General features: G+C 51.2%; 1 protein-coding gene across 6 annotated transcripts in view; it reads left to right on the forward strand.

The window, feature by feature from the left end:
* The window catches only part of MICAL3 (microtubule associated monooxygenase, calponin and LIM domain containing 3), a 175,926-nt gene that overhangs the window by 80,483 nt on the left and 71,366 nt on the right, over positions 1–24,077 (forward strand). For 4 of the 6 annotated variants that reach the window (XM_060024034.1, XM_060024035.1, XM_060024036.1 and 1 more), the window contains exons 8-19: positions 28–183; positions 1,143–1,243; positions 3,228–3,485; positions 3,827–3,942; positions 7,075–7,201; positions 8,085–8,181; positions 10,522–10,669; positions 12,651–12,847; positions 14,154–14,266; positions 14,356–14,418; positions 14,864–15,037; positions 16,399–16,482. In XM_060024034.1, the coding sequence (XP_059880017.1) occupies positions 28–183; positions 1,143–1,243; positions 3,228–3,485; positions 3,827–3,942; positions 7,075–7,201; positions 8,085–8,181; positions 10,522–10,669; positions 12,651–12,847; positions 14,154–14,266; positions 14,356–14,418; positions 14,864–15,037; positions 16,399–16,482 (1,634 nt within the window). Of the gene's footprint in view, positions 1–27; positions 184–1,142; positions 1,244–3,227; positions 3,486–3,826; positions 3,943–7,074; positions 7,202–8,084; positions 8,182–10,521; positions 10,670–12,650; positions 12,848–14,153; positions 14,267–14,355; positions 14,419–14,863; positions 15,038–16,398; positions 16,607–19,324; positions 19,424–21,070; positions 21,128–23,180; positions 23,289–24,077 lie in introns of those variants that run through there. The other 2 variants (XM_060024039.1, XM_060024038.1) reach the window with 2 other exon arrangements.

Raw genomic sequence — 24,077 nt, forward strand, 5'->3', positions numbered from 1 at the left:
CACCTCTGAAAATTTCTTTCCTTCCAGGATTTCGTCGGAAAGAATTTCGTGGCAAACTGGCCATTGCCATTACAGCAAATTTTATTAACCGAAATACAACCGCAGAAGCCAAAGTGGAAGAGATCAGTGGTGTGGCTTTTATATTCAACCAAAAATTTTTCCAGGAACTGAGGGAAGCCACAGGTTGGTGTCAATGCCTCCACAGCAAAAAAGGATAGAAATTTAAATACCGCTTGTGATCTTTCTCTTGGAGGGTTTGGTCGGGGGGGGTCATCAGTGAAACTGCTGTGTTGTTTGCCCCTCTGCTCCTTCTTCACTCCTGTGCTTCATTCTGAGCGTTATGCTTTCTGTGTCTCTGTCTCCTACTCGGGTGTCCTTTGTCCTCATTGCAGGGATGGGCTGCTCCTCCAGCCCTTCCCCCTGCCTGCCTCTGCATGGTGGTGCCTGACACCTTCGGCTGTTGGAGGGGAGCTCTGGTTTGTTGAGAACCTGACGCTAGGTGTTGAGTGTGTCTTCTTTTTCCTGAGTTTGTTTGGCTTTGAAGTAAACCACGTGCTAGATAGAAATGAGGTTGTTGTATGATAGCTTGTGAATAGATGGATTCACTTAGACATTTTGCTGTAATAAAAATGTGTGGCAAATTCCACTTACCTATTTTCTGGAAGAACATGGTTTCTTCCCACTGCATCTGTTTTTCACGTGAATCGAATTAAAGAGCCAGTAGTGCACTCTGTACTTCCAGGCATCCAGTTGTCTGTCCTGCCCGTGAGAGTCCAGGAGATTCTCCCGTTGCCTTGACGAGCATCAAAGAGGTTTAACCTGAGAACTGACTCAAACCCTCTTACTAGAGGTTAACCTCTCCTTTCTTCCCATCCTTGTGTTTCTGCTTCTGATTGATTGCTGTTGCCAGGATAACAGGGTGTCAGGTGAATGCAGAGCAGTGTGAGGATAACCAGAGCTCCCCCCCTTTTCATGAACAAATGTGCAGGAGGTGAGGATCAGGCTCAGGTGCCTTTTTCATTTTCTCGTTCCCTGTCTGGAGTTCCACAACCCTGGCCTCTGTGGGCCAGGAGAGTCTCTCTGGCTGCCTAACCCACCTTCATCTCAGCAGACCCTTATGTGCATGTTGTTCTCTGTTGCAGGGATCGATTTGGAGAACATCGTCTACTACAAAGATGACACACACTATTTTGTTATGACAGCCAAAAAGCAGAGTTTACTGGACAAAGGGGTGATACTGCACGTGAGTCGCGGATTTCTTTTAAACCGCTTTTTATGTTGTACTGGGTCATGTGATTACCAAGAGAAAGAATTTTATTGTCTGATGAGTTTTTTCCTGCAAGGGGATGAAAATGAGTGCCTCACTCATCTCCTGGGACCATGTACTTTGTACTCCTCTGATGTTTTTTAGTTTAACTTAAAAAAAATCTTTTATTATGGAAAATTTCAAGCACGAACAAAAGTGGAGAGACTTGTGTAATGAACCCCGATGTGCCTGTTATCCAGCATTAGCAGTTGTCAGCACGTGGCCAGCGCTGTCCCAGGAGTACCCCAGCCCACTCCCCACTCCCACTTTGGGCTGTGCAAAGCAAATCTCAGATAGCATTTCATGCATAGATATTCATTTTAATTTCAGGTGATTCTGTTTGTGGTTATGATGAGTTCCATATATGACCGATTATTGGTTGGTTAGTAGGTCATCTTTTGGGAGGGGGTTATAGAGGGAAGGGAGTTAGACCAAGAAGCAAAAACTGGTGTTTATGGGAGCCTGAGAACGGTTCTGGCTTTACTGCAGGTATGCTTACAGTGCCTGGATCAGGCTATATTTGGACCTCTTTATGGCCTGACAATGAGGGCTCTTGTTCACCCAGAGCCAGGGCCAGCTAAGCCTTTTTTCCAGATGACTAATTGTATGAGATTCCCTGGGATGATGACAGAATGTGGACGCAGAGAACCACAGGTGGATGGCTCCTTAAGGAGAGTTTCTTAAGTCTTAGCTTGGTCTTGTTGATCTGGATTTGAGAATTAACTGTCCCTGTGTGATGAGTGGAGAGAAGAGGCACCAGATGCGGTGATTCAGGCCTGTGCAGTTCCCAGCGCAGACTGGCGGCTGAATTTCAGGATGTCCTTTGTCTTTGCAGGGTGATGATGAGTCGGGTGACTGCAGTCTGAGTTATGGTGCTGCCTTGTCTGCAGGCGGTGCTGGGGAACTGGGAGCTGGGAGCTCGTGGACCTCGTGTCTGTGTCTCAGCCCCGTGGCCCCTTATGCGTGTGAGGAGAACAGGACAGAGCAGTGGGCACAGCCCATTCTGACAAAAGCGTGAGCAAGATATATTTAGTTGTATGCTCTATCAGTAAGAAATAGCCGGTGAACCCATTGGTATGCCTTGGGACCAAGCTAAGACTTAGAACCCATGGTGGCCACTTACTAAGTGTTGAACAAACAGTTTCCGGGACCAACCTGAGTATTTGTGTTCGGCTCTTACATCTTGTAGTGCCAGCGGAAAGTACCATCAGGGGCACTTGGAAAGCTTAGGTCCCACTTGAGAAGAAAGACTTGGCTCAGTGTGCCAGAGCCTCCAAAACAGAAAGGGAGTTTCTCGATCCCTTCTGTGGAAAGCCCTTTTCCCTCATCATTGTTTTTCTTTGCTGGTGGATTACTATGGGGACTTTCAGAATCTTGTGTATTGTTTTGAAGACTTCTGTTCCACTTTTCAGTGTATTTCTTCCCGGCCCCCAGGACTCCTATTGCCCCCACCTCCTCATCCCTCTGGCACTGAAGCTTTCAGGTTCTTCCTTTGGGTTCGATGAGCTATGCAAGGTTGAGTGTCCCGTGTAGGTCCAGCTGCTGCCCAGAAGACGGTGATTGCTGATAGCAGCCTGAACTATGAATGCTTTTCAGTTTACAGAGCGTCATCACATTGAATCATTGTATTTGGTATTCAAAGCAACTCCGTGAGGTGGAGTGGACTAGACTGAAGAAGCAGTGACTTGTTCCAAGTAAATGGAAAAGCGGGTGCTCTGTTTCTAGGCGGCAAAACCTGTGTTCCTTTAGAAACAGCCTCCCCCCTTTCCTTTTGAATTTGCATAGAAGACTGCTTTGGGAACAGGGAGGGGAAGGCTGCGGAACTAGGTTCCGTCTGGAACGCGCAGCATGGCTGTGGCCGGCGGGCTCTGGCGCCCCTGCCTGGGCGTTTCCATCGAGCCTCTTCTCCCTCTGGAGATAGGACTACGCCGACACGGAGCTCCTGCTGTCCCGGGAGAATGTGGACCAGGAGGCCCTGCTGAGCTATGCCCGGGAGGCGGCCGACTTCTCCACCCAGCAGCAGCTGCCCTCCCTGGACTTCGCCATCAACCACTACGGGCAGCCCGACGTGGCCATGTTCGACTTCACGTGCATGTACGCCTCCGAGAACGCGGCCCTGGTGCGGGAGCACGGTGGCCACCAGCTGCTGGTGGCCCTGGTGGGGGACAGCCTTCTGGAGGTGAGTGCTGAGCAGCGGGAGGTGGCAGTTCGGGTTGGAGGCCTGGCGAGGGGGCATCGCACTGAGGGGCAGCTCTGGGGTCCCAGCTGGGGAGCGAGTGTCTGCACTGCCACGCGGTCTAGTGTACAGGGGAGGGCCCCAGGCCACGGGGAGCCCAGGCTTGCCACTGTGGGTGGCAGTTCCAAAGGCTTTGTGACTTGCCCGTCTGCAGGTTGTGAAGTAGGGAAGGGAAGGGCAGGGTACAGCTGCTCTTCAACAGCAAACTCTTTCTCTCCTCCTTAGTTTAGTTTCCCTCTTTTAAAAGGTAATTCAGGTTAATTCTTTGTTTTCTGTTTCTGTAGCCTTTTTGGCCAATGGGAACAGGAATAGCCCGGGGCTTTCTAGCTGCTATGGACTCGGCCTGGATGGTGCGCAGTTGGTCTCTGGGAAGGAGCCCCTTGGAAGTCCTGGCAGAGAGGTAACCGGAGGGGCGTCCTTTCGCGGTGACACAGGAGGGTCAGTGGTTTGCTCCTCAGGCAGAGTTCAGGTTTCTTTTTCCTTCTTCATTAATGATGTTTTTATATTTAGGAGAGGGAAAGCAAGATAGGTATTCATAAAATCATAGAAACCTAGGGCTTCCCTGGTGGCGCAGTGGTTGAGAGTCCGCCTGCCGGTGCAGGGGACACGGGTTCGTGCCCCGGTCCGAACACGGGTTCGTGCCGTAGCCGTGGAGCGGCTAGGCCCATGAGCCATGGCCGCTGAGCCTGCGCGTCCAGAGCCTGTGCTCCACAACAGTGAGAGGCCCGTGTACCATACACACACACACAAAAATCATAGAAACCTAAAAATTATCTAATCTAAGTGATGTTCTCTTATCCCTTTCAAATCAAATTTGTTACTTATGAATGGTATCTGAATCTTTGTGTAACATTGAAGGATGCTCTCTGATTCCTTTGTGACAGCTACATGAACAAATATTCGATTGGCCAAAAGGTTCATTCGTTTTTTTCCCTAAGATGGCTCTAGTAGCACTTAGTTGTCTTTAACTTCTTTCGAAACAATTTTGTTAGATTGTATGCGACAGCTGTCATATCAGCCTGCATTTAAAAAAAGACTTATTGGGACTTCCCTGGTGGCACAGTGGTTAAGAATCCGCCTGCCAATGCAGGGGACATGGGTTCTAGCCCTGGTCCAGGAAGATCCCAAACGCCACAGAGCAGCTAAGCCCGTGTGCCACAACTACTGAGCCTGCGCTCTAGAGCCCTCGAGCCACAACTACTGAGCCCGCGTGCCACAACCACTGAAGCCTGTGCGCCTAGAGTCCGTGCTCCACAACAAGAGAAGCCACCACAATGAGAAGCCCAGGCACTGCAACAGAGAGTAGCCCCCGCTCACCAGAGCTAGAGAAAGCCTGCGCGCAGTAACGAAGACCCAGTGCAGCCAAAAATAAATAAAATTTAAAAAAAAAAAAAAAAAAGACATCAAAATTGGTGAATTTTTGTGTAGCCATTTTAATATTGAAGATGGAAGGAAAAAAGTAACATTTTCAGCATATTATGCTTTATCATTTCTAGAAAGGTAAAAACACACAACTGAAGCACAAAAAAAGATTTGTGCAGTGTCTGGAGAAGGTGCTGTGACTGACTGAACATGTCAAAGGTGGTTTGCAAAGTTTTGTGCTGGAGATTTCTCACTGGACGATGCTCCACGATTGGGTAGACCAGTTGAAGTTGATAGTGATCAAATCGAGACATTAATTGAGAACAATCAATGTTACACCACGCGGGAGATAGCCGACATACTCAAAATATCCAAATCAAGGGCTGAACATCATTCGCTCCAGCTTGGTTATGTTAATCGTTTTGATGTTTGGGTTCCACATAAGTTAAGCGAAAAAAACCTTCTTGACCATATTTCCGCATGTGTTTCTCTACTTAAACGTAGCAAAAAATTCCGTTTTTAAAACAAATTGTGACAGGCGATGAGAAGTGGTTACTGTCCAATAATGTGGAACGGAAGAGGTCGTGGGGCAAGCGAAAAGAACCACCACCAACCACACCAAAGGGGGGTGCTCATCCAAAGAAGGTGATGTTGTGTATATGGTGGGATTGGAAGGGAGTCCTCTACCATGAACTCCTTCTGGAAAACGAAACGATTAATTCCAACAAGCACTGCTCCCAATTAGACCAACTGAAAGTGGCACTTGACGAAAAGCGTCTGGAATCAGTCAACAGAAAATGCATAATCTTCCATCAGGATAACGCAAGACCACGTGTTTCCTTGATGACCAGGCAAAAACTGTTACAGCTTAGCTGGGAAGTTCTGATTCATCTGCTGTATTCACTAGACATTGCACCTTTGGATTTTCCATTTATTTCGGTCTTTACAAAATTCTCTTAATGGAAAAAATTTCAGTTCCCTGAAAGACTGTAAAAGGCACCTGGAACAGTTGTTTGCTCAAAAAGATAAAAAGTTTTGGGAAGATGGAATTATGAAGTTGTCTGAAAAATGGCAGAAGGTAGTGGAACAAAAGGGTAAATACATTGTTCAATAAATTTCTTGGTGAAAATGAAAAATGTGTCTTTAGTTTTTACTTAAAAACCGAAGGCACTTTTTGGCCAACCCAGTACATGAAAATAGTGCATTTAATCTTCCTGTCCTTAAATTAGAGAGACTTGTACTAATGAAATCAGTGTGGTAGCAGGGGATGTACTAACATAGGAGAAGAAATTAAAAGTGACTTCGAATCCAAAGGAAAACAACAAAGTGCTTGTGAACATTGACTCTCAACTGTCAGACATTGTGAAGCAGATAATTGCAGATGAGGTAAGGTCTCGGATTCGCTTGCTAATAAAGAACAAGTGCCTTGACCAGAGCTAGAGAAAGAGGATTTGCTGGATGAAATTAGTGGTCGATACCATTTTTAAGTCTGTTACCTAAGGTACTCTGGGTAAATTTGGTGGCAAGTTTTGTTCATCAGTGATTTTCTTAAAAATTAAACATTGGCCTACTTGCTAAAACAGCGCAGCAGGGGCTTCCCTGGTGGCACAGTGGTTGAGAATCTGCCTGCCAATGCAGGGGACACAGGTTCGAGCCCTGGTCTGGGAAGATCCCACATGCTGCAGAGCAACTAGGCCCGTGAGCCACAACTACTGAGCCTGCGCGTCTCGAGCTTGTGCTCTGCAACAAGAGAGGCTGCGACAGTGAGAGACCCGCGCACTGCGATGAAGAGTGGCCCCCGCTCACCGCAACTAGAGGAAGCCCTCGCACAGAAACGAAGACCCAACACAGCCATAAATAAATGAATAAATAAATAAAATAAAAATTAAAAAAAAAACAAAACAGCGCAGCAGTAAAGTAGAGTGAGACTTGGCTCCCTGCCCACAGCAGTGGACTTGCCCTTCTCCTTGGCCCCTAACAGTCTGGTGCCTGTGGGATCATTGAGATGGTGGGGATGGGAAGCCAGGGCTGATGTGGGGTTGGAGGCAACCCGACAAGGAGGAGGATTTGTCCCACCCTGGACTGTCAGAAAATAGAAATATTATCAAAGGAGAGGGAGGAGCTTCTGGTGCTGTCACTGCTCTGAGCGCACTGTTGTTCATTGTTGCAGGGAAAGCATTTATAGGTTGCTGCCTCAGACCACCCCCGAGAATGTGAGCAAGAACTTCAGCCAGTACAGCATAGACCCCGTCACCAGATACCCCAACATGAACGTCAACTTCCTCCGGCCAAGCCAGGTAAGCGCCCCTGGCCCGTCATCCGTGTCCCAGCCACGGTCAGGACCAGTCAGACTCTGTGAATACAGGCGCACACAGCATTCCTTCCCAATCCAAGCACACGTCTTCCTGAGTTGGCTGAGGGAGGCATCTGCCATCAGCAGACTGACCAGCTAGGGCAGCGGGTTGTCTGGTGACCGGAGGGCTGTGTCCCATCTCCTGGTTCCCGTGGGCAGTGCAGGAGCTCAGCCCTCGTTCTCTAGTCAGGACGTGCAGCGGGCACCTGCGTCACTGCCACCAGTCACCGTGACCCGGGGGCTGCCGCTCACCTTCCCTGAACTTGTTTCCTCATCTGTACCATGGAGGTCACCATCCCTGCTGCTCCCAGGATCGTTGTGCAGGCAGACAGCACTGGTCACTTGAGAAAACGTGGAAAGATAAGACCCTCTGCAAGTAAAAGACACTGCCGGCCAACTCAGAACGTCTAAAGCCTTGTTACTGCACTGAGAGTGGCATTTTACAAAGCATAATAATCCCCGGGAGCCCAACAATGCTGAGAAAGCAGCCCATTCAACGTATTTGCCTGTGTTCTAGAGTAATTTCTTATTCACTTTACATCTAGGCCTCTGTGTTTGTGGGGGAAACCCGCTGGCACTGGGCAGCAGTAATGGCCCAGCAGAGACTGTGCGAGGGCCCTCTGTGGCTGTCTCTGAGCACAGGTTCTTACAGGTCACACGCATTTGTGTGTACGTGACCCACCGTATCCCAGAAAGGATTAAGGTTGGCGTTATACCTTCTGACTACACTTTCCCCAGCCTTCCACTTCAGTCAGTGTGCTCTCAGTCGGCAATTTATTACTTGGTATGTGATTTTCCTTCTTTACAACTTGTAAACTTCCTGCCAGGTGCGCCATCTGTATGATACTGGAGAAACAAAAGATATTCACCTGGAGATGGAGAACCTCGTGAATTCCCGAACTACCCCAAAATTGGCCCGCAATGGTGAGTCCTGGTAATGGCCTTTCTGCCGTCGAGAGCGTCTGTGTAATTGGCTGAGCTGTTGGTGCGCACAGTACTGGCTCTCATGTACATGGTTCTCACCGGAGGTGGTTTGCCCCCAGGGGACGTTTGGTCGTGTCTGGAGACATTTTTGGATGTCAGGACTTGGGGGGTTAGGTTACTACTGCTCTGCCCCCTGTGGTACACAAGTCAGCCCCACAGCGAAGGATCAACTGCCTAAAGCAGCAGTGCTGTCGAGGCTGGGAAACCTGGTCTAAGGTGTCGCGAGGGTATAACGAGAAATCAGATACGGTGCTGTTGCGAGGACAGGGGTGCGGACTTGGGAGCACACACGCCAACCAAGGTTTTCAGGGAAGGCTTTACAGAAGAAGCAGTGGCTTCTTAGCTGAGGACCACTGGCTGCAGGACACAGTGATGGAGGCGGAGCTCATGCGGTGCAGGCCCCTGAAGTGTTCTTTAAAAGGAGAGTGACTGGCCAGATGCAGGTGAGCTGGGACAGAGAAGGGCACTGGGGCAGAGCAGGTAGTTTAAAAGTGCGCCAATGGTCAGGCTGGCCGGTCTGGTGTTGATGCCGCGGATGAGAAGGGAGACGGCGTCCAGTCCAGCTATGCCCGTCCGTGAAGCATGTGGCTTGACAGCATACATGGCGTCTCTGAATTTGGGTTTTCGTGTGTGCAAAGTGGGGGTAACCATGCCCACCTCACGTTGGCTGCGAGGACTCAGGGGCATGTCGGGGTGTTCGCTGCAGCACCTGGCGTGCAGCGGGGCGTCAGAAGTGGCTGCCGAGAAGCACTGGCAGAGTCTGAACAAGGACTCAGGGCTGAGAAGAACTGAGCTCTGTCATGGGCATTTTGAATTTGACATGCTGTTGGGATATCAAGGCAGATGTGACCACCAACAGGCAGCTGGAAACATTTTCATCTTCCTCCACTGGGGTGTCATCTCCTTGAAAGCAGAGAGTGTGTCTTTTATTTATTTTTGGCCGCACCGCACGGTTCACGGGATCTTAGTTCCCCGACCAGGGATTGAACCTGGGCTCTAGGCAGTGAGAGCATGGAGTCCTAACCACTGGACCGCCAGGGAAGTGCCCAGAGAGTGTGTCTTTGTTCACTGTTATTCTAGAACCTGGAATATTGAAGTCGTCCAGTACATATTGGATCAGTGGATACACAGACTTGGGAGACATCTGAATGAAGTGAATTTCTGAAGCCAGGAGACTTATGATGGTGACACCAGCAGGAGTTCTCTGTGTCATTTCAGGATACATTTTCCCTGAAAGACTGAAGTGAAACGGGATTTTTAGATATGCAGTTTTTATTTTGTTATGTTCACAAATTTGTTATGTACAAATGGCTTAGTATAAGGTTAAGTGTTTTCAGCTGCGTAAGGTAAGGAACAGACTTTCTTGGACACAAATAGGAGTTCACAGATTCTTCTAAATGATCTAATCTGATCTAAATGTTCCATATCAGAGCTCTTCAGATGTGATCATGAAAAACGGTTTTTTATAAAGGCTCTTCGTGGTTTAGAAGACACATCAGTGACTGGAAGACGTCCCAGTATGTGTGTCTATGCGTTGAGTTTTTCAAGATGTGACCACTTGTCATACTGAGTGCCAAGCCTGGCCTGGTCTGGCGTCCTTGGCCTTGCCTGTGTGGTCCTGCAAAGTTTCTTCACTTGGCAGATTGCTTGGTACCTTGGAAAGTGTGAGAGCAAGTGTGTAACGTGCCGCTAGGTGGAATGGAACGTTTCTTCTCGGGTGCCCCCAATGTTACCTTGAAGGGAAGGCGTTTCCTCCGCCACCTGCCAGACAACTCTCCAGGGAAATCTTAGAGCCATCACGTGTGAGGGTGACAGCTCAGCAGGTGGCACCCTTCCCGTACGTCCCTGTCCTGGAGAGTGGCCGGGACCCTGGGCTTCAGCGTGAGAGGATCCACAGCGTCCACTTGTGATCTGTCATGGACGGGGCAGGGACGTTGACCTCAGAGTCTGGATAAATTGGTAGTTTCTTGTCTACCATAAATTCCATGGGAAGTCCCTGGCAGTCCAGTGGTTAGGACTCTGCAGTTTCATTGCTGTGGGCCCGGGTTTGATCCCTGGTTGGGGAACTAAGATCCCACAAGCCGCGCCGCACAGCCAAAAGAAAAAAAAATTAAATTAAATTCCACTCTTATGATACCAGTTAAGTAACTTCTTACTTTTGAAAACCAGTGACGACTATTTTGTCCTTGCCTTCAGTATTTTTTCAACCTGGTTATGTGGATTCCCTATCAAAGCTACCAGGTGACCGCACTTCCAATAATAACATTGTTGTTGTTTTAGAGTCTGTGGCTCGTTCCAGCAAACTGCTGGGTTGGTGCCAGCGGCAGACAGATGGCTACGCTGGAGTGAACGTGACGGACCTCACCATGTCGTGGAAGAGCGGCCTGGCCCTGTGTGCCGTCATCCACAGATACCGCCCTGATCTGATGTGAGAACAGGCTCTGCTTCATCTGTATTCCCATAGGACTTGCGAGTGCCCTGCTTCCAAGTGGCCAAACTCTGTACCTTTTCCTAGAACGAGATATATATAAGATACTTCTTCTGGAAGTCAGTCACTAATTTTAATTTATAGTTATATTTAAAGCTGTGTCTGTTAGGCATTATGTAGCTCAACCCAGGAATTATTAGCTGTTTGTAAAGTCTCAGCACTCAAAACGTGGAAAACTGGTTATAACACCCCCGGGCCTGTTAACATCACAGGAAGGAAAACTCTGTTTCTTGGCCCCAGGCTGAGCTCTGCGTTCAGCCAGCTCTCTCTCCAGTGCTGCTGGTCACGAGGAAAGCCTGGCCGGAGTGTGGGCTGAAGGCACGCGTGTCACTACCAGCAAAGCACTTCCTCCATTCGCCGGGGCTTGTCGGCATTGTCTCTTGTCTCTTGCACTTTTTGCAAGCGTGCTCTGTTACACCCCTAACACTCAGGTGGCCTTACGCACCTGTGCGGTGACATTTCGTCTTTTGGTCATTCTCTACTCACCTAAATGCAGACTAGTATGACAGGATGACCCAGGTCAGCTGTGGTGACCGGTGCACCCAGATTTCCCCGTAGGCATTCGTTACCATGGAAGCCAAACAAGAAGATTCGGAAACGAGCAGAGCATGTGGCATTATTTTGGCTGTATGTCCTTTCATCATTAGGTCCACTTACGGGCCCATTTTTGTGTATTTGTTTTGTTCTAATGATTACTTAAGGAATCCTGAAAGATCTGGCTCTCTTTTATGTTAATAAAAGAAAGGGGCTTCACCTAGTGCTTAGGAGTGGGGGTGCTGACGTGCTTGATAAGCGGAAGTGGCCTCTGTGCCCCTGTCCCTTAGCTCACGCCGAGACTGGCGAAAACTGAGTTGGAGTAGGGCTTATTGACCCCTCTGGGGGGCAGGGGGCAGCCTGAGAACGACTGCGGTGGATGACACAGAAGTGCTCAGGAGAAGGGCCAGGCAAGTCAGTCCTAGTCCAGAGGGAGGGCAGGACAGAAGGGGGAGGGCAGGAGTCCCTGAAGGGAGCCTGGTGCCGAGGGGACACACTCCTGTGGGAATGGACCGAAGGCTGCCAGGGGCCCGGGCATTTCCTCCTGACGGTGCACAGAGCCGTGAGTAGCTAATTTGGCACCGTTTAAGCTGCCGTGACGTCACTCAGGATGAGGCCCCCCCCGCCCCCCGCCACAGTTGAGTAGGCTTAACATACAGAGTAAAGGAGTTTAAAAAACGAAAAACGGTTGCGGAGTCAGCAGGTTAACACAAAATAAGGCCTGCCCAGTTAATCTGAAATCAGCTAAAGAAGGATGCTGTCAGTCTTTACTTGATTGAATAGCAAGAAGCCTGAAACCCAGTGGGAAATGTTTGTTAATCTAAATACTTAGGAAATTTAGCAGTGGAGAAATCTTCTGAGGAAAGTTTTGGAATTTCCCTTTTAATTAGAGGGGAAGGCTGAGTAAGATTCACCAGAGCTGATTTAGTACATCAACAGCTTGTCAGCTCCAAAGGACACAGGGGGTGATGGTTCCAGGCCTTTAGACACAGCCTGATCCAAATAGGACCTTTACTGTTGTTGAGCCTGAGTTTAATACATGCAGACCACACACGGGGCACAGGAGAAACTTAACAGAAACAGTTCCTTTTCTTGAGCTCACATTTTAGTAAGAACTTTATGTTATTGATAAAATGTTATGTTTTCCAACTTTTCCCCTCTTTTCTCTTATGGGTAGATTGTTAATCCTTTCTTCTCCCTGAGGATGATTTTCATTTCATTAGTAAAAGGAAGTGAGAGAGAGAGGTTTGCTCTCCGATTTCAGTGAGGCCTGCACCCTGGATTTTAGCTGAAAGACCGAGAAATAATGATGACTCTGTGATACCATGTTTTCTGGTCTGGGGACAAGCAGCCCATCTTGACACATTTTCCTCGTCCTGTTTCTCAGAGATTTTGATTCTTTGGATGAGCAAAATGTGGAGAAGAATAACCAGCTGGCCTTTGATATTGCTGAGAAGGAGCTGGGCATTTCTCCCATCATGACAGGCAGAGAGATGGCCTCGGTGGGGGAGCCGGACAAGCTGTCCATGGTGATGTACCTGACCCAGTTCTACGAGATGTTCAGGGACTCGCTCCCCTCCCGAGGTAAGGGCCCCCCAGGGGTGCTGCCGTGTGGCTCCCCTGCCTCTCCTTCCCCTGTGCCCCTTCTTCCAGCAGACCCGCTTCTCTGCACTGTTGTCAGCCCGTCGTTCTGACCCGGGTCTTGCTCAGCAAACCTGCAGTTGTGGAGGCCATGAGCATTCCCGTCTAGAACCTTGTCCTTGACTCCACCACCCTTGTTCCCTTTCTCTCAGAACCAGACTTTTTGAAAAGGTGCTTTTGCTGTGGCCTGGACTTCCTCACTGCCTAATCTTTGTGACCCTTTGCAACCCGGCCAAAACTGTTGTCCGTGGTCGTGAAGAATCACCAGATGCATGTTCTTCCCTCCTCTCTCACCTCTCAGGTACCCAGCTGTTCTGCGTTGTTCAGCCCTTGGAATGACGTCCTTTCTCTTGAAATTCTCTCTTCCTCTTGGCTTCTGTGATCCCGGACTATACTTGCTTTGTTCTCTTTCTTCTGTTAACTGTTCCTTCTCTGTCTTCTCTTTCTTCTCCTACCTTTTAGTGTTTCCAAAAATCTTCCCTTGGCCCTCAGGCTGTCAGAAAACAGACTGAGTAAGCATCATGATGCTTACAAGTGTTGACCATGGTACCTGACCTGGTTTACATCCCATTGCCTCCACCTAAAGTCACTAAACTTCCCTGTGCCTCAGTTTCCCCATCTGTAAAGTGGGGATACTATGTACACGGCTAGATTGTAGTACGCTAAGAAGAGTGTTTGGCGAATGGAAGCACTTAAACAAATGTTAGCAATGTATTATTAGTTTCAATTATTATTTCAACATTACTATTGTTACTAATAAAACATTGGAACCCACAGAGTTTAGGTACCATTCTCCAGTGCTTCTGGCCCATGTACTTGTAGACATCTGTGGCTTTCTCTCATTAGAGATGCAGTTCTTACAACAGACATGCACAACTCTGACATCAACAAGCACACCCTGAACCCATGACCCGAGTCCCGTCTCCTCCCCGCCGATGCCCCTCCCTTTCTCTCCCGACCTGAACTTTTCATCTTGAAGTGAGGCTTCGGCACTCTGTTGTAATCAGCAAGCAGATTGCAGCGTCTGAAAAGCAAAGGTGGAGGTTTTTGTGACTGAAGTGGATTGGGGCAAGCGTTGGTTTTGTTTGTATGGATGGAGAAGAGAAGGCCCAGCGTCCAGGGCTCCGTGTGCATTTTCTCTGTGGGGTTCAGAGTGCACGAACCCTCAGAGCTTCCTGAGGTTCCGAGAGCCTCCTGCAAGGAGGCACCCTCAGGGCTGTCCTTGGACACTGCTGGTTTCTGCCCACAGACGCCTTGGACCTGAATGCTGAGGAGAGGGCCGTCCTGGTAGCCAGCACTAAATCCCCTATCTCCTTCCTGAGCAAGCTGGGTCAGACCATTTCTCGGAAGCGCTCTCCCAAGGTAAGTGGAAGGGTTTTTCCTCCAGCTGCAGAACTAATGGTACAGTGCAGTGACTAGAGGAATGCGGTTTCCCTTTGCTCTTGGTGCAGGACAAAAAGGAAAAGGACTTGGATGGTGCTGGGAAGAGGAGAAAGACCAGCCAGTCGGAAGAGGTGAGAAATATCTGGAATTTGCCAGAAAGATTGTACTGAATTGCCCTCCTTGGCTGAAACGCTTAATTCCCAAATCGGTATTGCTAGATCTTTTCAGTTCACTCTTCGTGAGAATTGTTGTGCACAGATGCTTTCTGTGGCCTTTTGCCTTTGTGTAATTTTTTGGAGAGCATCCAGGGAACGCACACATGTGCTCTGGGCCTTCCTGTCTCTTTGGAATCCCATATGTGGCGAAGGGCAGCAGCTTTCCTGGGATGTGACCACACCAGCAAGAGCCTGAGTACCTCTTCATACTGCCCCTGGGCCCGAGGCCATCTGGAGATTTGAACCTTGAGGAGAGCCACTGAGCTCGACCTAAAGCAGGGACCAGCCGCTGTGCCAGGCCCTGGGGTGTGGGCAGGGGCTCCTCTAACCGAGACTGGCTCTTGATACCCCTGTTCACCAGGAGGACGCACCCCGGGGCTACAGAGGAGGAAGGCCTACGCTGGTGAGCACACTGAGCGACCGGAGGGTGGATGTGGCCCTTGGCAACCAGAACAAGGTGAAGTACATGGCGACCCAGCTGCTGGCCAAGTTTGAGGAGAACGCGCCCGCGCAGTCCACGGGCGTGAGGAGACAGGTAAGCCCGGCTCACACCTCGCCCGCCCGGACCTGGGCTGGCCACAGAGGAAAGGGGGGTTAGTGAGTGAGACGGGGAACTTCCCGGTCCTGAGGGCTCAGGGCTCGAGACTGGCGTCTGCGTGGGGCAGGGACGAGGGTTCCTGTCCTTACCAGCCAGGCCCACCTGAGGATCTTTAAAACGGGGTGTCCAGGTCTGTGTACGTAGGTGTGTGTTCACGTACATGCATACGTAAGTGATATAAGAGGTCCCTGCTTATTGAGGAAAATACTGGAAAGTGTAATTAAGGCCCCTATAATTCTGTTAATATTTTGCTATGTTTCTTTCTGGTCTTTTTTTAGTGCATTCTTGTTTTCATGGTTGAGGTCATTCTTAACGTACACTTTCCTGTTCTGCTTTCTTCATGTAACTTTGGGTGTATTTCCATGTTCCAGACTCTATAAGCCTCTTCCAAAGTGTGTGCTCCATGCTTTTCTTAACTCTTCCTCTGGTGCTGGATGTTTAGTTGTTTCTCATCTTTGATGAAGGGCAGAGAGGTAGACACTCTTGTGTGTTGCACGTGGTTTTCCTAACTGTCCTTGAACTAGGTCACGAGTGTGAGCACTGTAAAGGTTCTCCGTGGACTGCCCTCACTCCCCAAGTCCTGCCGAGGGCTGGACTGCCATGTCTGTTAGGTCTCGTCTCTCCTCTTGCTTGTCTAAAAGTCACTAAGGCTTCTCACAAGAGGAGGTACAGGCATTGTGAGATCCACAATGAACATTTCTTCTAAACCTCCGTGTGCGGGGAGCACCTCTTCATCTTCGCCACGTGCGCCAGCCCTTGTTCCTGTGGACCAGGGACCAGGCCGACCCCATCACTGACTTCTTCCCACGTCTAGTGCTTGGTTAGGTCCTCACGCTCCAGGCGTTCGTGCCGAGGCCCACAGAGAGCGTGCAGGCTCGATTGTGAACGTGTGAGGCTGCCGGGCGGCCGTAGCAGCCCAGCTTCCATCCTCCTCAGCAAGGCTGGGGTGCTCCCCACTAGAGGAAGTGTGTCCCCACTCATTTTGGGTGGGGAGATTCATTTTCCAAGCCAGGGTTAGTGGTTTAGGCTCAGAGCATTGAGCTTGGGAGAAGGATGATCAGAATTACAGTTTCTGTTTGTCTTTTCTTTTGCATTTGGCTTCGCCCGAGTTGGGGAGGGAGGATTTTCCTTTGTAAGTGTAACTTCCTGGAACTAATTCTGTGCACCCTCCTTCAGTTCTTAGATGAGTGTCTATCCTCCGGGAGAACCATTTTTGTGTCTGCTACCTTAATGCTTTTTTTTTTTTTTTTTGTCTCCATGTCCTGTCCCCTATCCAATACTTGGCCTGTGTGTCACAGCCGACACAAGAGCGTGGGCTCAGCCAGCCGTCCTGCTGCCTGCCTGAGCAGGGTCGCCCTGCTCCCGCCCCCCAGTGGAAACAGGTAAAGGAACTGCCCAGGGACCAGAATGGGTGCTGGGCCTTCCCACCTGCTCCTCCTCCGAGCCAGCCGGGTGGGGCCTGCACTGTAGAGCCCTAGGTCACGGGGTAGGGATCTCTGTGGTCATTTGAGTGGCGACTCTGGGGGAAGGTTTAACAGACACCACTGATAGTATTGCATGACTTGTTTAACTCCTTGGGATTTGGGAAACCCGTGAAAAGGGTGGGCTGTTATATTGGTGTTGAAACTAGCTGAAGTTATGTGGTACCTGTGTTCAGGTACTTAGCCTTTGGGGTTTTGCTGTTATAACCTTTGTCCCAAGTTGACCTTTGGCTGAAATGCATCCGCGTGACCCCTGGAGGACAATCCCGAGTTTCTAGAGCTTGGGGCTCGGGGCAGTGGTCTTCTCGTGTTAAACAGGAAAATGTTACCCAAGAAATAGTCTCAAACTGGTTTTTTCCTTGTTTCAGATCATGGACAGAGATGATCATGGGCGTTTTCTCAGTGTTTTGTCCACATTTAAAATACTCTTTTTGGAAATTTGCACTAAAGTTTCTGCAAGATCTCCTGTAAAGCTGCTTCTCCTACATAGTATAGAGTGGGGCGGAAAGAAAGAGGGGCTGGCGCCTGGCGGGGAACAGGAAACCCACCAGAGCGATGGGAGGCCTCTGCTCTGTTCCCCCCATGTCACAGCCCTGAGTGCGGCCTGGGTTTGCTGTCTCTTGGTTTGGAATCGCTGAGGACTGGGGTTCTGAGCAGTCAGAGGGGCTGACCCTGATTCCCTCCTGTGCTGGGAGGTGCTGGGGAGTGGTGAGTTAGATTTGAGTTGAATTACACTTAGGGCAGAATGTTTCTTTCTGACTTTTCTTTTGATAATATGCACGTTAAGGCAGGGCCCGTGAGGCTGAGGTGGAAGCTTGGGAGCAGCGTCCAAAGTCACCATGAAGCCAAGCTGCCTCTCTCCCCATGCTTGGGGAGGGGAGGTCTTCTGAGGAAAACTCATTAGAAATTCACTTCTATTTTCCTTACTTACCCTTTGCCTAGGGTAGACCTTTGAAGTCTAGGTGGAAGGTATGATTTGAAGGTCAGTCTTGAATTGAGTATTACTAAAGGGGAAGGTGAACTCTGCACTACATTCCCAGGTTCTTACACTAGTCACGGAGGTGGACTGAGACAGGGAAGCACAGTTGGTGGGTGAAGAGGTGACTCTGAGTGGCACGTCCTGGAGTGGCTCTGGGTGGGCATCCCAGGAAGCCCGGGTCAGGGACCCGAGGGGCTGGCTCGACCGCCACTGCTGCCTCCGTCCCGTGGAAGATGGGCTTGGCTTCCGCTGGGTGCTGGGCTGCAGGGGTGCCCAGAGCCCTGCTTCTCCTGTTGCTGCAGCGGCTGGGAGCCTCCAGCCTGTGCGGGTGCTGCCTGACGCACCCAGGTGATTTGTGATCACGGTTGGTGGCGTTGAGTATGTACCGCCAGGCTCTCCAGGCCGAACAGACCCTTAAAGTGAAGCCTGGTCTGGGGAAGGGGTACCGGAGATGCCGGTCAGGAGCAGCAGCCGGGTAGCTGGACCCCGTTAGATCCTATGTGTAGAGCGGAATTGTAATGTGCTGGGCTGTGAGAGGACCCGTGTCACACAGCTCTCACGTCCTCCTGAGATGTGTTCACAAACGACTTATCCCCAGTGCTAAGTCAGGGATGGCGTTATGAGCCTTGCTTTGCCCATTTATCCCCTGAAAGACAGAGCACTGGAGGGCCACGCCAGTTGACGCACCAGTCCAGGGGCACAGGAAGTCCAGGGGTGCGCCCTGGGGGCTGACGGCGTGCCTTCCTGTGACTCACTTGCTGTTCCCCTGGAAGCGGCTCCAACTGAGGCAGGCGGGTGTGGCGAGCACAGTGGTGAGGAAGAGTGTGGGGATGCTCGCTTCTCATCACCTTCCTGTGGCGTCACCTGGCTCTTCCCTCCCCACCTCATCCCCTTCTGATCTCAGAAATGGGTCCTGCAGGCGAATTCTGCGGTTAAGCAGCCTTGGTTTGGCTGTAGATGGTCAGTGGTGTGGGAACAGACAGAGGAGTGGGTTCTGTGGCCTCTTCCCCTCCAGGCTTTGCTGGGAGCCGCCTCACACGGTAGCTCTGGACGTGAGGAACCTGAGGCTTCCTCTGACTCGGGAATCTGGTGGTTCCTTTAGCACTGCAGGGTTCTGTCAGTCAGAGACAGGTTCACAGGAAGCGGACACCGTGGGAAAGTGATCCACAGACATTGTGTGGTGTCAGTTAGCGAAAGGTGTTAATTTTATACCCTGTTTCCTGTTCGTTCTTGTATTTCTGTGGTCGTCTCCCAGAACCTTCCGCGTGTGAGTGAGGGGACTGAGCAGGGGGAAGCAGTGGCAGGACGTGGGTGTGGGTGGCCCAGGAGGTGCTGGTCTGCTGCTGCAGGTGCCCGGGCGCCCCCGCTGTGGGCAGCAGTCGCCACGCTCCCCCTGTAACGGGAGTCTGTGTGCCCTTCTCTCTACTTGTAACTGAGCCCCTTTTACCCCCCAGCCTCCCTGATAAGCCAGCAGAGAAGAATATGCCCTGGTCCCTGGCATTTAGAAAGTGCTGCTGTGCAAGTCCTGACCCCGCAGTGGCTGCAGAGATGACTCTGGGATCTGCAGACAGAGCACCTCTGCCCCGAGGCCACGACAGGCGGGACAGGCCCCTGCCTGAACACGCCAGTTTGTGCTGAGGATGGATGGGTGGGGAAGGGCCTCTGGGATGCTGTTGGCAAATGCCTTCAGTCCTTCCAGACCCAGCCTCAACGTGGCCACCATTTCACCTGTGTTCTCTCTGTTTGTGTCTATTGGCGTAAAAGCGACAGGAAAAGGAGCATTCTCGGACCTGCCCCAAAAAAGTGATCACTCTCTCTCCTCCCCCTACTCCGCCTCCCTGTCGGGCACGTGGCGACCAGCAGGTGACCCCCTCTGCATGCTCCGCTGTCCTGTGTGCCTGCCTGCCTGTGTGGGTGGCCAGGGGAGAGACCAAGTCAGGATCCCCTCATTTCAGTGATGACTTACTGGCGAAACGACCTTTGCTGGTGGGCCTCAGGATAGCACATCGTCCGTTCAAACCCTGGGTAGTTTAGTCCCGCATCACAGGACTACAACTGTGGAGCCACAAACTAAAATTTAAACTGTACTTGACACAGATGCGAGGTCCAAAAGCCCTGGAGAGCATTTTTATGTAAACCCATTGAAATCAGCCATTTTTGTCTTGCTGCCCAAGGAGATACTGTTAAGGTGAATGTTGGGAAGCTTTTTATAGGGCTCCACTCTGTGAGTTTGGCTCCTTCTGATTTTGAGAGCCCTGCCTCTTGCTTATCCAGCTTTTGCCAACGAACAGCTGCCCTTTCCGTCCGCCCCACTCACTGTCCAGGCAGACCACTGGAGAAGTGCTTCAAGGCGAGCTAACCCCACGTGCTTTGCGGCCAGCGCGCTCGTATGAAGTGCGTTTATAGAACGGCCTTTTCACTTGTGTTGTATGTCCCTGTAAAGTAAAACACTGATTTTGAAGGTAGGATCTATGGAAAGACATTTTCTCAGCTATGGTAGCCTATTTAGAAGGTGATCCCATAATGTGTCTGATATGCAGGGGCCCAGCCTATGTCCCTGGGTCTGGACGCTGAACCCTTGTAGGGTAGTGACCACCCTGGGCCCTGTCTCTGCCCAAGAACCAACGTGGGGCATTTCCTCTGACTCAGGCAGTGTTCTCAGTGCTTTTCCTGTGTCATCTTGGTCTGTTCTCACAATAAGCCTACGAGGCAGGTCCTGTTATCCTCACCTTTTACAGATGAGGAGACCGTGGTGCAGGCTAGGGGGGCCAAGTAGTTGTGCGAAGTCACACAGTGAGCAGAGAGCTAGGAGCTGAACCCAAGTGGTGTGACTCTGGAGCCCGAGCCCCGGCCTCGTCCTGCCCGCGGACACTGCGCGCTCACGGGCTCTGGACAACAGAGTGGCCACGTCGGGAGCTCCGGGTCAGTTCTTGCAGCAGGGCAGGGCCATACGGTGAGTGCTGGGCTATCCAGAGAGTGACTAGGGGCCTAGACGGCCCAACCCCACGTCACTGTTAGTGGTTTCCTCAGGGCAGCGGAGGCGGCCTGGGCCTGGGTCACGGTCCCCAGCCTCTTGGGTGCAGCTTCTGTGCTCCCCTCGCCCCTTAGTGCTGTGCGCTCTTGGAGTCTCCCGTGGGCTGTTGTCGCCTCTAATGCCTTGGTGTGGAAGCTTCACCCTCCTAACCTGCCTCTCCTGTTAGCCTTCCGTTGAATGCCTCTGATCACGTGCCGCTGTGTGAAAGAAATATGTTTGTTCCACCTGTGTACTAACCGTAGTTCCTTATTTATCCACGTAGCTGACCTCGTTGGAGGCCAGGTGGGAGAACAGCTCTGCAGAGCTGCCCTTGGGTCACAGGATTTGATGTAGACGGGACTGTGGTTACTTGGGGTTGGGGACCAGTAGACAACAGGTTATGTGTTGAAATGAGCTCTCACTTTCTGGGGCTGTCACTTAGTAGGTCCAGATAGAGCATTTGGATGGAGCTTAAGTTTCTATTTTGTTGCCAACAGACGTACAGCGATCTTGATGCTGACAGCCGTGGCAAGCAGAGTCCCCACCACGAGAGGGTAAAAGCACGACTGTGGCATGGGGGGCTGGCAGCCACACAGATGCGGCACGCTGGGGTGGGGGCGCAGGCGTGGCCCCTCTCCTTGCTTTTTCCACACTCTGGTCACCCAGCCAAGAGCCGGGACTCTTTTCGCTTACAGTGATGACCCTTGCAAATAGCATTCACGGTGGAACATCCATCCACTCAGCGTCAGACCAGATAGGAACCCTGAGAGTTTGTGCCCTGTGAGTGGCCTCTTCCCCTCCCTGCGCCCCCTTCCCACTCCCAGATATGCACCTTTGGCTTCTGGGGAAGGGTCGAGGTCAGTAAGCAGGAGGCGCTTGCTTGGCTACTTCCGGGATCCTGACGCAGAAATGCTGAGAAAGCCAAAGCTCTTAGAGCATGGGGATTCTTCAGGTGTGAAGAGGACGGGGTGGGGAAGGAAGGTGATGACAAGACAGGGTCCATAATGAAAAGTGGTATCTGTTCGAGACGCTAGTAGGGAGATGCCTGAGCACACCTGGCCATCGTATGATCTGACGAGTTGCAGAGATGCTCATCGCAAAACCTGCTGACTATGAAACTTTTTTGGTTGTTATTGTTACCCTTAAATGGAGGCCTGAGTGGGTGTAGCTCTGCAGCCAGAATGAAGAATCATCTCTAACTGTTCATTTCACATGGGCCCTCTCCTCTTATTTTTGCCTCCCCCTCTGCCTTTGCTCTCTGAGAAATGCCCTCATGGCTGAGCAGTAAGTCTGGTTCCCTCCTGGACCCATTAGGAAAGTAGTGGTAGCACTGTCTTCCTACCAGTTGCCAGGCAGGAAGCAGGCCCGGGGTGGGGGAGGGGGGCCTTTCCATGTCACCCGTGTCACCCACAGCTTCACTGCCTGTGCCCAGCCTTTCTTCCTTCTTCCCAGGCTGGTTCCTGTCAAGAAGAAAGCTAGGCACTTTGACTGCACAGGGCAATGCCCTCCGTTTTGGGGAATGCCTGTCTGAGGAGGTGCTGATGGTCTTGGATGAAACAGGGTCTCAGTGGGGAGCGGAGGGAAGTAGGTGGAGGAAAGAGAGATTGAATGGGGAAGCTGGTAGAAGTTGGGGCTGCAGGGCACCGAGGACAGGTGGGATTTGGAGCTCAGGAAGCAGCAGGGTTGGCGGGAGTTTTCCTTCATTTCCCCGGTGGGCTGGTCTCCAGGGTCTCCGGTGCAGGGTTCCAATCCAGGTACTCCTGGGGGGTCACTGTTTGTTCCTTCCCGGACTCTCCCTCTACCGCCCACCAGTCCAGCTGTGCGCTTGCCTGCTCGCTGCCGTCCAGGGAGTTTCTCTCTGAGCCTCTGGAGCAGAGGCTGGTGACATCCCCCATCACCCGTGACATGCCTGAAGCTTTGAAGTTAGTGCGAGCTGAAGGCCGAGGGGTGCTTCTTCCCTGCGGCCCGCAGGTATCTCAGCCCGAACCTGCAGGCAGCGAAGCGGTTACTGCTCGCCAAGCTCGCAGCCCCTCCTGGCTTGGGGACCGGACAGTGCCTGGCTGCTGGGCCCACTTTTGCTCCACGTGCTGCATGCAGTCTGCAGAGGGTTGGGGCCAGCTCCGGGGCAAGCTCTGTATCTGAGCCCCACCAGGAGGAGGAGGAGGGGCCCCTTTCCTGGCTTTTATGGAGAAAGCGAGCTTTGCTCCAGAGCTGTCGTCTCCTGTCTGCTCCTCTTAAGGCCAGCAGAGTGACGAGCCGGTGGAATCTCCTTGTGCTCAAGAGAAATTCCAGCCCAGGCCGTGAGGGGCTCTGCAGGGCACACAGGACGTGTGAATAGGACGCTGCCTGCTGGCTGGCAGCACTGTGCACTTGAGAGCAGGGGTGCAGACAAGGTTTCCTGGGGGGCCGTGTTCCAGTGCGGGTGTGGCTGTGAGCGTGAGGCACGGTGGGAGCCTGGAATGAGCCACTGATGCTTCTGGAACTAAGAGCGTTTCTTTACTGCATTTGTCATCCAGATAAAGGGTCTGTGTTCCTTGTGTTCAGGTCAGCGTGTAACTTTTAACTTAACGTTTCCTTTGATTTTTTTCTCCGTCTTGTATTTTATAGCCAGAGCCTGAGCCTTCTCGTCGATTTTTTGTCGACCAGTGGGAGCTTTCTCTAAGCCTCCGCTCCGCCAGCCGCCCTGCCTCTCCCTCCTCTGACTTCCTCCGACAGGTAGCGGGGCCCAGGGCTTGGCCAGGCTCGTCCTCTTCAGCCTGCACTTTCTTCACCCACACGAACGGCAGCCTGTCTCCTTAGGAATCCAGTTGTGTGTGTCCGTCATGCATGTGAGGTCGGTAGGCGTCCACCTGAGTTAAGGAGGCTGCTAGCTTCACTGCAGCAAATTCTGTCCCAGTCAACCCATTTTCATTATAGTCCAACTGTATCAAATAATGAGAAAGCACTTTGTAGCCATTAGCTTTTTTTAACTCCAGACCTCTTCCTATTAATGTGTTATAAAATATGAACCATTGTGTAATGAAATCTCTTAAAGAGAGTGGTGGATACACAGTATTCTGGGTGCCTCTTGAATTGTAATCTCTTAAGGAAGAGCTCTGCTGTTTCCTATGATGGAACTGACCCAGCTGTGGACGAGTTTACAGAGAGATTGCAAGGGCTTTTGTCCTTTCTGTTTGTTTCCTGTTCTTGAGCTGGTAGCAGACTGTAGAGAATGATACGCATGTGTGGTGGCCACAGTATAAGTCCAGAGAGTACTACATTTCGACTGTTTCTTAAGAGTGGGGAGAGGAAAACCATCTGCTTTTCATGCCAGAAACAAATAGGACTCGAGTCTCCACCTCTCTTAGGGGTGTGCTCGTCAGTACTGTCACATCGCTGAGAACTGAAGTTGACAGATGCCTTTGCACTAGCAGCCCTGGGCTATACTTGCTGAGAGTGCTGGTTCTGATGGGAGAGCAGGGTCCTGGCTGAACAGGGAGGACCCTGGGCTTGCCCAGTGTCCCA

This window comes from Delphinus delphis, chromosome 11, assembly GCF_949987515.2.
Source record: "Delphinus delphis chromosome 11, mDelDel1.2, whole genome shotgun sequence".
Lineage (NCBI taxonomy): Eukaryota > Metazoa > Chordata > Mammalia > Artiodactyla > Delphinidae > Delphinus > Delphinus delphis.